Below are 15000 nucleotides of genomic sequence, written 5' to 3' on the forward strand. Positions count from 1 at the left end.
ATCCTTTGCTTCATAAAGTGCTCTTCTGACAGTGATCTCAAGTGTAGATGCATGTGTCTGGCTGTGTGTAGCAAGTTGGGTTGGATTCAGACTCCTTCCTCGCTCCTAGCATTAGCTATTAGCTCCTGTTAAAAAGGATCTTGGCATTGAGCTGTCCTGATATCACTCACGAACACTGTTGTGAGAAAGCCAAATGTTCTGTTTGTTGCTAGTATCTTGAGACTTCTTTTCCCGAAAGTGGGTCGTCCACAGATAATCCATTTATTCTAGCTGCTTGTGAAAACCCAACTGCTTTGTAATCTTTCAATGGAATCTAAGGACTCACGTTTTTATTTATCATAACTCTATTGGATTTGTTTAAAATCCAGTGCTATCTGTATGTTGTGAATCCTTCATCTATGAGAAAGCATCTTTGTCAGTTGAAGGGAATTGAAAGCTCACTCATATCTGCTCGTTGAATGGGTTTGAGCTGATACAGTGGTGTCATTACAAGCTAGTGCTTATTAATGTTCATATGTCATTTACACCGCTGCATATCCTCTCCTCCAAAATACACAATTTAAATTTGATCTGAACACATCTTGCCACTTACAAGTTGAAATCACAGCCTGCTGGGAAAGATTTGTTATTTAACTCAGTTGAGCTGATAATACAAAAAACTCCACTGTGCTGCATCTCCTTGGAGAAGGCTTGTTCAGATTAAAAGTGAAGTGGTCAGTAGTGCCTGATTGTGTGGTTTATACTGTCAAAACCTCTTCATGCCCAAATCTCTTTATAGTCCACTACATTGGTTTGTGTGACTGGGAATGGCTTTGTGAGTGTGTGTTTATCCTCCCTGTGACCCCATTACGATCAGCTGTGAGGGGATCAGTCCTCTTTCTGGCCTTAGAGGCAGAAGTCGGAGGTTCAGTGTTGTTTTCTCTGAAATGATGTCTGAAAACATTGCACTATTGTTCCTATTTTACACTACCAGTATTATAAATGCAAACTTTAAAAGCCTGAAAAACAAAATGAAAGTTATTATTATCATTATTTGTTCTAGAAATGATCTCTGAAGTACAATCATCATGTCCCTGCATAAAAACACACAGTCGGATTTGACATACTGACACACATCTTAGAGAAGGCTTGAAATGCAGACGTCCTTCAGGCTCATCCTCAGCATTCACTTCTCTGCATTCTGTTGCACTCTTTAACCTGCACCAGCTGGGTACACATACACACACAGACACATCAGCTTTGTGCACCTCAGGGGATTTTTTTGGCCAATGAGTGAGCTCTCTTGGCCAGTTGGCCATCTCTGTTAGCACAATGCTTTCCAATCAGCACATTCCTCTTTCTCCAGACAGGCGCAGGGAGACAGTTTTGGCAGCATACTCACAGGGTGGAGTAATGCTCATATCCTGTCCCCTGACCTCAGATTACATACAAGCACAGTTACTGTACTGTTTTGCTCATGCTTGCACTGAAAACACCACATTCTTGCTCTTAAAACATGCAGCTTTTCTTCTGTTTTGAACCAGCTGTCAGAGCCCATCTTTCAGTCCAGAGTCATTCAGTGTCTTTATGTCCACTGTCAGCCACAGTCAGTGTGGTCGTGCCAATCTGTGCCTGTTGTTGTGCCCCACACCAACACAGACTCTCTTCTGTCTGTGTTAATGACTGCCCTCCCTCCATCTTTCCATACCCCCCTTTCTACCCTCACAGCACCACTTGGGCACCAGAACTGGGCTTGGCATAACCCGTCCTTCAATAACAATGACGCTCCAGTCCTCTGCAATTAATTTGCCGACGATTGGTTTGCATGCATATCTATCTGGAAGTGTTTTGCTCAACTATAACTAGCCTGTAGTATGCTTAAGGAATGGGTTAACAAAGAAAAAGAGACTGAAACATGCACTTCCTGTTCTGTTTTTCATCCTGAATACATTTCTGGCCAGTGTGTACTCAGGCGTTAACTCGGCTGAATGCTGGCCTCCCCATTTGAGCTTTTTTGCGCAGAGAATGACAAAGCACCAAGCGCTCAATCGTACGCTCCCTCTTGTACTAAAACTGTCTGACTTTGTATTGTTATGGCTTTTCTCTACAAGCATTCCTTTCATGTCGCCTTGTTTCTCATGATCCCAGTGTTGCGAAACCCCGAGACTTTTATGCATGGAGAGGATCAGAACTCTGGATAACTCCAAACTACATAGTCCATTCAGGAGGAGCTTCCTTACTGATTCTGTTCTTTATCCAGTAAAATCCCACACTCCTGTGGATAGTGGCCAGAGTGTGAGAAAGCTTTGAGACACAACACACACTATCAATGACTCCCCACCCAGCTCCAGCTTATCCAGCCCACCTCCCTTCATTCTGCCTGTTGAACTTTGGCACTCACTCTCTCCTCTTATTTTCTTTCCATTGTTGGGTCTCACACACAAGCGCGCGCTCGCACGCACGTGCACACACACACACACACACACACACACACACACACACACACACACACACACACACACACACACACACACACACACACACACACCTATTTTCTCCTCTGCTGCAGTCAGTGGCCTTCAATATGTGTTTATCACCCCTTTTCATTCCAACTCTAACATGATTTTCATGTCTTTCTCCCCATCCAGTTGTTGAACTAGGGTCTCCTTGTCACTTGTCATTGTAGAGTAGGTGTCAGGTGATTGAGGTTAAGCAGCTTTTTGGCTCATTGCACGTGACACTGCATCCCTCTTTATCACTAGGCACAAAAAAGAAGGACAGATGTGAAAAGGATTGGAGCATTAGGACAGTTTATGTATACAAGGGGAATGGGTGCATATTAACTTGATAGGCTGTGTCTTACATGCATGTTTGTTGCACAAGCAGATTGTGTGTTTTTGGGGTCCCACGTAGGTGGACTTTGTCATGTCTCTGGTGCTCTCTGACAAACTTTGAAAGAGTCCAACCAGTCCAAATGAGGAAGGGGTGGTGCTGAGACAACAGTGGAAAAGGCGGATGAACAGTTGTGTCCCCATGTGAAACTTGTTCACATGGCTGCCATTTTGCTCCACATATTATCCCAGTTGTTCCCAAACTTATTTACTTTTGTCACGGTGCTCTGCCCAGCAGTTACAGGAATCATATTTGGGCTTCACAGTGAGGAGAATGTAATTTTTTGCTAATGTTGTTTGTATATTGAGCTCACTGTAAGGCAACACAATGACGTTATCTCTTTGCATTGTTTTAATTAGACTTAGCTTGTAACATATGAAGTTTAGAAGATTTGCTTGAAAGAGGATTATTATATGACTCAACCACTGCAAATGTATTAGCTAAAGCAGAAGCTGCGTGTATCTGTGACAGAGGAGTACCATGTGTGCGCAGATGTCTGGTGTTTGTGTGGTAATTATGACTAACATAACAGTTTGGTGTTGCTCTCCTTTCTGTCCTAGGTGACATCACACAGAAGGGCTATGAGAAGAAGAGAGCCAAGCTGCTGGCCTCCTACATCCCCCATTTGCCAAGTAAGTCCAGCTCTTTTTGTTTCCTTGTTGTACTTCAGAGCGCACTTCTTTTTTTTTATATGCATATTCTTTATTTTTTGCAAGGTTTTTGTTGAGCTACAAACTTAAAGGTTTCAGACTCAAAAAGTCAGGATTACACCAAGCTGGAAATAATATTTTATCCAATATTTCTATCTCAGTTGTGAAGAGAATTGCGCTGAAATAACAGCTTGCTTATGTGGTAGGGTGAAGGTTCATAAGGGCATCTTACTGATTTTAAAAAAGACTTTTGTTCTCTTTGTTCAAGTTGGCCAATAGAATTTTTAGCTCGCTGTGCCACTCTAGTGGCTCAAATAGGAACTGCATATGTGACTGTGTGTACCCCTTAAGTAACATTAATAACTCTTTTGTGGATTCAAAGATGTTTTCCTGAACCATGGTGATGGTTCAGCCTGTCTGAGAAATGCCAGTTTCTTATGTCACTTTAAGCCAGTCACCCCTGTACTGATTAGAGAGCTGATCTGACAGATTTGTCCTAGTCAGCTGCTGCACACAAGGGTTTTGTGTTTCCTCAGGATGAATTGCACCACATTAGCAATGGCACAAAAAAAATCCTTCTTGGTGTGTCACTGTAAGCTAATGTCCAAAGAGCAACTCTTAACTTCCTCTCCTGCAAGTTTACCCTTGGCCTGATTCTGCTTGTACTGCCACATGATTCATGAGTGATTACACCCAAAGGCACTGAAAAGGCCTGTATAAATCTATTTCTCATATGGATAGTTCACTCAATATTTAGTTGGTATTAAATAGATTCTGCTTTTGCCTGCTTTACAGACAACTTGCTTCAAATTTCAGAATTTTGAGGCTTTTGCTGACCCACAAGACATACATGTTAGTTTAATTGCTATGGTTAATTAATCACTTATGCCAAATCACTGTAGAATTGATACTGACGAGCTTTGTTCACGGAAAAGGCGATTTGGTGTTCTTGTATCCATTTCTTTATGTCAATTTTTTCCTCAAAGCTGTCTGGTCCGCAATGGCTACCTGCCTCCTGAAGATTAAGACTAAGAATGTATTTGCTTTAATATACAATAACACACTTTTATATACTCTGAACTGTATAAGCTGCATCATTCAGGTATTTATGTTTAGTTTGTTTTAAGTTTTAAGTGTGTGAGACTCTGTAATGTGAATCCCTACAAACGACCCTTTAATATTAAGTTCAATAGTAAGTTCAGTAAGACCATACTCTTTCCTAAAGATTATGTTTGGTTTTTTTTTTATGTTGATCTTTACATATTTACTAAGTCCGTACATCCTTGCCTTTGTTCTGTAGATGCAGATCTTTCTCTGCCAGATGTACAGCTTTCCCCAAGCCACAGTGCCGACCCAAGCCCGAGTCCTGAGGCCCCAGGCCCCTCCACATCTTCAGCCTCTAGACACCATCGTGCACACCGCAGTGGAGGGGCCAGGGATGAGCGCTATAGATCAGGTACACAGTGCACTGCACAATAAAAACACCCTCTACGACAAAAGTACAATAATAAGCCTTTCAGTTTCCTATTTAAATCAGTTTATCTAGTTTGTCTTAGTTTGTTTTAATTTTGTGTGTTATGTAGACATCCACACAGAAGCTGTACAGGCAGCTCTGGCCAAACACAAAGAAGAGAAAATGGCACTGCCTATGCCAACCAAGAGACGCTCAGCCTTTGTCCAGTCTCCTACAGACACTTGCACACCTCCAGGTAAGCAACATTTACTATATAGTGAGTTGGGAGGCTTGTCCTGATTGTTACCTGAAAGGGCAGAAGTACCACGGGGTAGAAAGCTATCTACCTGCCAAATGCAGTTCAAAACTGTGAATACATAAAATATTAATATATAAAAAAATAATATAAAATATTTTTTGAGACTTTAAAGAAATAACTAAATTCAGCCTATTAATGGTGGGTAATCTCTGTTATTCTCAGACACATCCTCTGCATCAGAGGATGAGGGCTCACTGCGCAGAAAGGCAGCTCTCAGTGCAGTGCTCGCCCAGAGCCTGCAGAGTCCCGATTATTGGATCAATCGCTCCGTCCAAAGCTCTTCCACATCCTCATCTGCTTCTTCCACCCTCTCCCATGGAGAGCCCAAGACTCAGCCTCAGCCACAGCCTCAGCCTCCACCTGCTGCTTCTGTACTAGCAGATGTACTGGCCCACACACGCATAGGTAAATTTTATTGATTGAGATTGCCACGTTTTTTTGATTAGTTCGATTGATATTATTTTTTCTTCGGTGGTGCTAATTTTGCTTTCCTCCAACAGAAAACAGTGTCCCGCCAGATGTGACATCCTCCACTCCTCAGGAGAGAGGATCAAGAGTGGACCTTCCACCAGCAGTCAGAGGCATGAGCCGTGGACAGAGCCGATCCAGCATGCTGGATACTGCTGACGGTACTTTTACACAAACTATGTTTGCAGATGACTTGTAATGCTATATTGTGGGGAGAAAAATCAAACTTATCATTCACAAATTTTGAACCTTATCTGCTTCTCTCTTGATCAGGAGGTTACGCCACCATATGCATGTTTTAATCATGGCATTTGATTAATATATCTGTTTTCTGCATTGAACTTGGGCTTCACAGCATTGAAGAGCGAAAGCTGATTGAATGCCTTCAAATCGGTGTAAAATATTGATCTAACATCACCTTCAGAATCATCGTTTCTCTGTGGGGAATTCTTCTAATGACAGATATTTTGTGTTCTTTCTTTTGGGTCCATTAATCCTGTCCCTGTCTTGCCTTTGATTTTAAAAAAAAAAAAGGAAAAAGAAAAGGTAATATACATCGAGCCTGGGGACGGGGTGGGATGCTGAGGATGCCCGAATCAGCTTGCTTTCCAGCCTATCTCTTTATGTTTGTCTGGTGTTGTAGGCTTAGAAGTAGAAAACTTCCTTTATTTTATTTTCCTAAAAATTGTTCGACCTGTGTCTCTTTGCGTCCAAATGTCCCTTTTGAATCTTTCCTCCTGCTGATTCTGATCCTGATTTACTAGTGCATAGACTTCTGCTTGTATGTGTGAGTATGCCTGATGATTTGGAGATTTGTATCGGTATAGAACGCATGTGTGTGTTATATTGCATGTTTGCATATATTTGTGACCGTGCTGCTTGTTGCCATTTGTCCAGGTGTCCCTGTCAGCAGCAGGGTGTCTACTAAGATCCAGCAGTTGTTGAACACACTCAAACGGCCTAAAAGACCACCACTCAGCGAGTTCTTCCTCGATGACTCGGAGGAGATTGTAGAAGGTGGGGCTCAAAATGTGAATTTATTAGCAAAACTACATCATTCTGTGATGATCAATTTTAACATCCTGTAAGAGCATCTGATTTGTTAGATGTGTTGCTTCATTGACTGAATGCATTTGGGTTTGTTTGCCTTTTCTTAATTTTAGATTTTGCTGACACACTCACACACTATGAAAAACATATTTAGGAACTGCTGTTTATTTTAAACTTTTGCAGACTAAGTGGGAAATAGCCGTTAAGAATAAACTAGTTTTGCAAACTATTAGTTTAAATTCTCCTTTCAGCAAAATGTCAAATTGCGTCTCTTGTCTGAAATGCAGTGAACTGTAGTGGTCATGACTTAGTAGAGCACAGAGATCTTGGTTTATTAATACATGATGATAAATGTATTTACAGTTTTTCAACTTTATTTTTCTTGACCTTTAGGAAGTCGCTCATTTGTGCCTCTTTCTGTTTAGTTCCCCGGCTGGATCCTAATACCCCCAAACCTGAAGGACGACAGATCATCCCAGTAAAAGGGGAGCCTCTCGGAGTGGTTAGTAACTGGCCTCCTGCCCTGCAGGCTGCCCTTGCCCGCTGGGGGGCCACCCAAGCCAAGAGCCCTGCCCTCACAGCCCTGGATATCACTGGCAAACCCCTCTATACACTCACATATGGTGAGGAATATGTAGATATAAAGATTTTGTTGAGCTTCTCAGTTTATGTTGTCTTAAAATTTTTATGATATAATGTCCACCTTAGAAGTATGTTGCCTTGTTTATGAGCTGAGATGTTAGAATAGATAGTTTCAGGCCTGAGCCAACTAGGTCTTACAGTGCAATTGATCATTTTTAAGAAGTTGTAACACAACAACATGTTGTTATTTAACAAAATAAAATAAATACACGTTTTTTATTTTGTTTTCCACACAGGAAAACTTTGGAGTCGTAGTCTGAAGCTAGCTTATACGCTGCTAAACAAATTGGGCACCAAGACAGAACCTGTCCTACAACCTGGAGATCGAGTAAGTAAGAATCTTTTCAGCGCTCTTGCTTTATAACATGTAAAGGAACATGTGAGTGAAAACAAGTTTTGTCTCCTAGGTGGCGTTGGTATATCCAAACAGTGATCCTGGCATGTTCTGGGTAGCTTTCTATGGCTGTCTGTTAGCTGAGGTTATCCCTGTGCCCATTGAGGTGCCACTGTCACGACAGGTAAAGATATTTAACTGTTTCTCAGTTAAATAGTGCTGGACTGAGAATAAGAAGTTGGTGTGTAGTTTGTGTTTTGATTTGCAATGGTCACTAGCCTGTGTCTCCTCAGAATCCTGACCTTTATCTCTGCCTATAGGATGCAGGCAGCCAGCAGATTGGCTTCCTATTGGGCAGCTGCGGTGTGAGTTTGGCCCTGACCAGTGAGGTTTGCCTTAAAGGGCTCCCAAAGACACCAAATGGAGAGATCATCCAGTTTAAAGGTCAGCTGGCTTAAGCAGCATTTGCCAGGATTCTGTTTTTTGAGCAATTTTTACTGTGATTTAATAAGTTGCTTTAATGAACTTTTAAGTGTTGCTAATATTTTATATATTGCTTTCACATGCACCCATTTAAGTTTCACCTTAAGCTCTTTCTGGTTGCACCTGAGCATGAAAAATGCCACATCGTTAAGTTTTGTTTAGTTGAGCCAGTACTGCTGCCTCACCAGGATTCATCTTTGTCTCGTTTTTTTTCTCGGGCCCTGGTCAGTGTAGTTCTAAAAACTGTTGGGGTCCCTTTGTTATTTAATGCTAACATTTAAAATACCTCATAAATTTAAAATGTTTGTTTTCCACCTTCTTCATTTCAATCACATTCTGCAGGATGGCCAAGGATGAAATGGGTTGTGACAGACACCAAGTACCTGACCAAACCATCCAAAGATTGGCAGCCTCACATCCCCACTGCCAACACAGACACCGCCTACATAGAAGTACTCTAGCAACTCAAACTTTAATGCACTAAATTTAATAATGATTTTAATACTACACAGCCCTTTTTATACCACTGCGACCGAGGTTTCTGTTAAAGAAATTTAAAATACAATTGTAATTGAGTAATTACAGAGTGAAATGCCTTCATTGTTAGTATAGCTAGGTTTTTTGGAAATGTAGGTTTTTTTTTTATTGGATAGGGTCAGAAATAAGGGGAAAATTATGGTCAACAATACAGTTTATATAATTTTTGTTGTCTTCATATTTCATGTTATCATCTGTGTGTTCATATCTACTCCATAAAAGTACAAAGCAAGTAAGGAGGGAACAGTGATGGGAGTTGCTGTGTCCAAGATCTCCATGCTGACCCACTGTCAAGCCCTGACTCAAGCCTGTAACTACTGTGAAGGTCAGAATGTTACATAACTCATGCTGCATATGAGCTTTTTTTTTTTTTTTAAGATCATTTGTTTATGTATTAATGCAATGCTGAAACACGGAAAACTGCATGTACAACTTTACAATGGTTTGTGTTTTCCATCTTAGGGGAGACATTAGTCAATGTGTTGGACTGCAAGAAAGACATGGGCTTGTGGCATGGTGTCCTAACGGTGAGATAAGATAAAGATACCTAAATCCAGAATAGATATTAATTATGTCGATATTGTGGTACACAATGAAATGAACAATTTGTGTGTTTTTTTCCTTGCAGAGTGTTATGAACAGAATTCACACAATCACTGTGCCATATTCTGTCATGAAAGCCTGTCCCATATCCTGGGTGCAGAGAGTCCACATTCACAAAGGTTCAGCAACACCTTTTCTTATTAAAGTTGTTAAATTTTACATTTTTTACATTTTTTTCTGTGGTTAATATTAATTATAATCATACATTTTATTTATAATGCACTTCACATTTGAAACTAAATCTCAAAGTGCTACAATGAGCAGGGTTAAAGTAGATTTGTTTGACATAATACATTCCATGAAAATGTCTATTTTCAAGACATGTGGAATGATGTTAGAGGATTGCTTGAAAAGCTTAAATCTATATCAAATGGATGTGACAAACTGTTTTTCATGTAACTGTGCCACATATAATATGCTTCTCCTATTCACTTAAAGCACGTGTGGCCTTGGTGAAGTGCCGTGACCTCCACTGGGCCATGATGGCCCACAAGGATCAGAAGGATACCAACTTGTCTTCTATACGTATGCTTATTGTAGCTGATGGAGCCAACCCATGTCAGTAACTCCTTTTATGATACTTTGAAATATGATGATGATTAGTTTTGTGTTTTGTTAGTTTAACATTATGCCCCCTCCTCTTTTTTGTTTATTTTTTACAACCAGGGTCTGTGTCATCTTGCGATGCCTTCCTTAATGTGTTCCAGTCTCATGGTCTGAAGCCTGAGGTCATTTGTCCATGTGCTACTTCTCCTGAGGCGCTTACTGTGGCCATACGCAGGTGCTACACCTAAATAAACCCCTGTTCCAAGAAGAAAAAGTCTCATTATCAAACTTTGTAGTTTTTGTTGAAAAACCTTTTGAAGTTACTTTGCATGTGAAACTTTCCAGAGTTGCGTGTAACTTGAATTTTAGTGTGTTTTGAAATTGAGTATTATAATTTGTAATAATACAGACAAGTTTAATTTATTTAGACTAGACTAGACTAAAATTGTAAGCCCTATGAATTGATGTGAAGACAGACAGGATTATGGTATATTTTCTACTGCCTAATGCTCGCAATCTACCTCACATTTTTATTAATCGTTTTTTTCCCACTGCTTAGCAGGAAAATTAATGCCACAAATAACAGATCTGTGGGTATTAAAAATATTGTCAAGCCAAATGAATATGTATATGTACACTAATAATTTAGCTATATGGAGACTTAAGTTAAAGTTATTTAAATCTGCATGGAAACAATAAGAATTTATTTACTCATGTTTACGTAACCTCATATATGCTTAATTTAAATTCAAAAGGTTGACTCTCTTTTATCAAATATATATGAATAAAGTACATTAACTTTGCTTTCTTTGCAGGCCTGGTGCGCGAGGAGCTCCACTACCTGCCAGAGCCATCCTTTCCATGGGGGGGCTAAGCCACGGGGTGATTCGGGTCAACACAGAAGACAAGAACTCTGCTCTCACTGTCCAGGATGTTGGTCACATTATGCCTGGAGGTGGGTTGCTTTTAGCTGGCAGTGCAGAACAGCAGCAGCTGTTCCATTTACTGTAAATTCTTACTGTGTCTTTCCCATATAAGGAGCTTGAACCTAATGTAGATGCTTTTGACCTAATTGTGTGTTCCAGCTCTGATGTGCATTGTGAAACCAGACGGACCTCCACAGTTGTGCAAGACAGATGAGATTGGAGAGATTGTTATCAATTCTCGAGCTGGAGGCACAATGTACTACGGTCTTCCGGGTGTCACCAAGAACACATTTGAGGTTTGTCGGGGACAGATGTTGAATGTTCTGGCACACTAACCAGATTTTTTGCCAAATTATTTATTTTGGGTAGACCATACTCTTAGCATGTAATAGGTTGTAAGTGATTAAATATTGTTATAAGAGAGCAACTCTATTTGTAGTGTATCGATGTGCACTGTGATAATTTCTTGTCCTCCCAAACTTACAGTTTAAAAAAATGTTGACAAATGAGGAATGAGCCCAAATTAATCCATTCAGTACAGTGGAATTATTGCAGTTAACACAATAATTTAATTGTATCCATTCTTTGACGTGTTAATACGAGGCATAATAAGAGTTTTAGTTTCTATTTTCTCTCAATTCTTACTTTAATCCACAATGTGTTTTTTTTAAAATAATATTTTTGCTATTTTATTAATATTAGTGAAGCCAAAATACTAATATACTTTCATATCTTTAGCATCCAGTGCTGCAGATGTTTTTATCGTATATTTGAGTTCAGTCTTTGTGACATTTCCACTTTACACAGGTGATTCCTGTTAACCAGGCCGGTGCACCCATTGGAGAAATTCCCTTCACTCGGACTGGTTTACTTGGATTTGTGGGACCGGTAGGGAACATGGCTACAGTACTTCTTTATGTTTTATTATTATGTTTCACTTGTTTTCATCCTGCTTAATGAAATTATCCAACCACATACCTTTCAACAGGAAATATGTCAGAGATAGAAATTTAAATATTCAAAATGGCTAAAATTGTTCAGCTGTACAGAATGTGAGGAAAACTGGAAAGAAAGATCTTTTTTTAACCCCTTCTGTTTGAGATCCTGTTAAGATCCTGTTCATAGTGCCACCAGACTGTTAGAAAAATAGGAACCTTTTCGTTTACTCTTACGTATTACTTTCTAATTATTTTCACTCAAAATGGTTTTTGGTTCTTTGTTTTTACAGTTTTATGACCACCTAAGAAAATAGAGCTGACTATGCATTTCCCCCTCAAGTTGAAAATGTTACAAGTGGTGACACTTTCCAAAATTAAGTGTGTGTACTCTACAGGGAAGTCTCGTGTTTGTTGTGGGGAAAATTGAGGGACTCCTGATGGTGAGCAGTCGACGCCATAATGCTGATGACCTGGTGGCTACTGCGCTAGCAGTGGAACCTGTCAAAACAGTTTACAGGGGGAGGTATGAAACTACCTGGCCTACTCACAACTCTCATATAAGAGTGCTTAGATGTGCACTCTGGGAAAAAAAATGTTCCAGCACATGATAGATATACACAAAGTTTATTTTTTGGTGTTTTTTTTGGAGAAAAAAATGAATTTTTCAAGTGCATATGCTTGTGCTTCTGCCCTTGTTTTCTTCCATCCAGGATTGCTGTGTTCTCTGTGACAGTGTTTTATGATGAGAGGATAGTGATAGTGGCAGAGCAGAGACCTGATGCTAGTGAAGAAGACAGCTTCCAGTGGATGAGTCGAGTTCTGCAAGTAAGTCAAATCTGGTGGAAATATTAAGTTTTTGTATTTTGTAGTATTCACAAATTAGCATTAGGTACTTATCAGACCAAATCTTGGAGTCATTTTTCACTCATGAATTTTAAACTCCTCATAGAAATGTGACAAAAAAATGCTGTGTATCACAACTATAACTGCTAAAAGAGTCAGTAGCTCTAATATTAGCTACGATAACATTACGTCAATTTTAAAGACTCTGGATTGACTACTTGTTGGCTTGAGAATTGATTTTGTTATGTCTCCATTTTCAATCTGTTTAATAATATCACTTGATGCATCTAAAGGCCATCGACAGTATCCACCAGGTTGGCCTTTACTGCCTCGCTCTCGTGCCAGCAAACACCCTCCCAAAGACACCACTTGGAGGCATCCACATCTACGAAACCAAGCAGAACTTTTTGGAGGGAAACCTGCACCCCTGCAATATCCTCATGTGCCCACACACCTGTGTAACAAACATGCCCAAGCCACGACAGAAATTGCCAGGTGAGCCATCTTAGACATCATCTTGGTATGCTAAACACTGTTCCTGGGGTCTAAGGTGGGTTTGTCTGCTGGGCATTGCTGTTTGCCCTCAGAAACGTGTGCATGGACCATGCTTTCTGACCCAGTGATGATCATCAAGATGAGCGTTTGAGAAATCTTTTAGTTTGACACAAAATTGAATGTATTTGCAATTTGAAAGTTTAAGCTCCATTTTGAAATTACAAAAGCAAAACGGAAAGAAAGAAGAAAGACAAGATTCTTAGTAAATGTTCAAGTGTAGAAGCACAAAGTGGCTGTTGTTATGGAAATATTGGCTTAACTCAAATCATTTTTAGTCTTAGATCAGGGTTGTCCAGGTCTGGTCTTCAAGGGCCATAATCCTGCAGGTTTTCCATGCATCCCTGCTCCAACACACCTAACTCATGTGAATGAGTCACTATGCAGACCTTCATAGGCTGTTAGATCCATTTAATTTAAGTCTGGTGTGTTGAAGCAGAAATACATAGAAAATCTGCAGGACAGCAGCCCTCGAGGACCGGCTTTGGAAACCCCTGTCTTAGATGAACTGACCATTTTGTTCACATGTCATAATCCAGTCCTCACTTTGAAAATTTTTTAAATTCTCGTTTCTCTCGTTTCTAATATTTTCAGTGGAAGTTGGTCCAGCTTCAATGCTGGTTGGAAACTTGGTGGCAGGCAAGCGGATTGCTCAGGCAACAGGAAGAGAGCTGGGTGTCATGGAGGATCAAGATCTCATTCGAAAGGTACTAAACCAGGGACCAGAAAACATCTGCCTTGATTTGATTTTTATTAAAAGGAAGTGGTGTGGATAGGAAATAATTTTACATGACGTGAAGCATTTTTTAAGAGTTTTTCTGCAGATCAATTTGTGACCAATCCTGGTCAGTCACAATATCAGTATCACTGCTTCTATTTAGCTGCTTTTGTTAACGCTGTACTCTTCAATTTATTAATTTTTCAGACAATAAAGTTAAAAATGTGTTATTTTGGAAGAGGAATGTCATGTTAGACTAAATATCCTAATTTTTAATGTGTTGTTGACTAAATGATGAATCCTTGAACTGACACATTGATAGACGGTAGAACACAAATCTGTTCAAGTTAAACTTGGAAAAAACTTTGAATGTGTTTGCCAAGTTCCAGATTACCCTGTCTCTGGCATTGAATGGACACGGATGTTTAATCTTAAACCTCTGTTGTTCTGCTTTTACTTGGTTGGGCTTAAGCTCTGTATGTGGCCCACCATGATGGTAAGGCTCTAGTCTGGCCCCCCTGTCCGTCTTTGCTTGTGCTGCTTCTGTTGGTCACACGTGCTTCTGCAGCTGCAGCATCCTGATGGCGTCCAGCGGCAGCTTGGCCCAAAGTGATTACTGTCCTGGCTTACCCCTTTGGCAGCAGGGGTCCACACATGTGACCACTTAAAAAAAAAAAAAAAAATCAACAGCCCTAATGCAATAGAGACCACTGTAAAATAATTAATTGGTGAATATTGGTGTGCACCTCTGCTTGCTGTGTTTACTGTGATGCTCCCACATGTAGCATGGCTTACTGAGTGGTCAGGGAAACTGGTCTGCATGAAGTCATTCTTGATTCTGAGCACAGCGTGTTGTTTCACTGGCACAAAAAGATTACTCAAATTTATGTTTTAAATATGTCAGTAACACTGTTCAGTATTATTGTTGTGAAAACATGGTAGCGTTCCCTTTATTCATTTACTTTTTTTTTTTATGTGCTGCCTGATGATTAGTTGTCTTTTTTCTTGAACAGCGTTCCTTGGCTACATTGTCTGTCCTGTTCTGTCTGGCCCTCTGGCTTCTTACT

General features: G+C 40.1%; 1 protein-coding gene across 1 annotated transcript in view; it reads left to right on the top strand.

Moving 5' to 3' along the window:
- Positions 1-15000, top strand: part of dip2ba (disco-interacting protein 2 homolog Ba) — a 48747-nt gene that overhangs the window by 24416 nt on the left and 9331 nt on the right. The window contains exons 2-24 of the mRNA XM_079239839.1: positions 3432-3503; positions 4822-4977; positions 5105-5230; positions 5456-5698; positions 5794-5922; positions 6659-6778; positions 7237-7434; positions 7690-7781; positions 7861-7971; positions 8108-8231; positions 8613-8722; positions 9030-9132; positions 9270-9334; positions 9436-9529; positions 9849-9968; positions 10077-10191; positions 10772-10911; positions 11042-11178; positions 11690-11770; positions 12216-12343; positions 12531-12645; positions 12957-13158; positions 13810-13922. Coding sequence (XP_079095965.1) covers positions 3432-3503; positions 4822-4977; positions 5105-5230; positions 5456-5698; positions 5794-5922; positions 6659-6778; positions 7237-7434; positions 7690-7781; positions 7861-7971; positions 8108-8231; positions 8613-8722; positions 9030-9132; positions 9270-9334; positions 9436-9529; positions 9849-9968; positions 10077-10191; positions 10772-10911; positions 11042-11178; positions 11690-11770; positions 12216-12343; positions 12531-12645; positions 12957-13158; positions 13810-13922 — 2894 coding nt within the window. The remainder of the gene's footprint in view (positions 1-3431; positions 3504-4821; positions 4978-5104; positions 5231-5455; positions 5699-5793; positions 5923-6658; positions 6779-7236; positions 7435-7689; positions 7782-7860; positions 7972-8107; positions 8232-8612; positions 8723-9029; positions 9133-9269; positions 9335-9435; positions 9530-9848; positions 9969-10076; positions 10192-10771; positions 10912-11041; positions 11179-11689; positions 11771-12215; positions 12344-12530; positions 12646-12956; positions 13159-13809; positions 13923-15000) is intronic.

Source organism: Telmatherina bonti (genome assembly GCF_933228915.1).
Source record: "Telmatherina bonti genome assembly, chromosome: 4".
Taxonomy (NCBI): Eukaryota; Metazoa; Chordata; class Actinopteri; order Atheriniformes; family Telmatherinidae; genus Telmatherina; species Telmatherina bonti.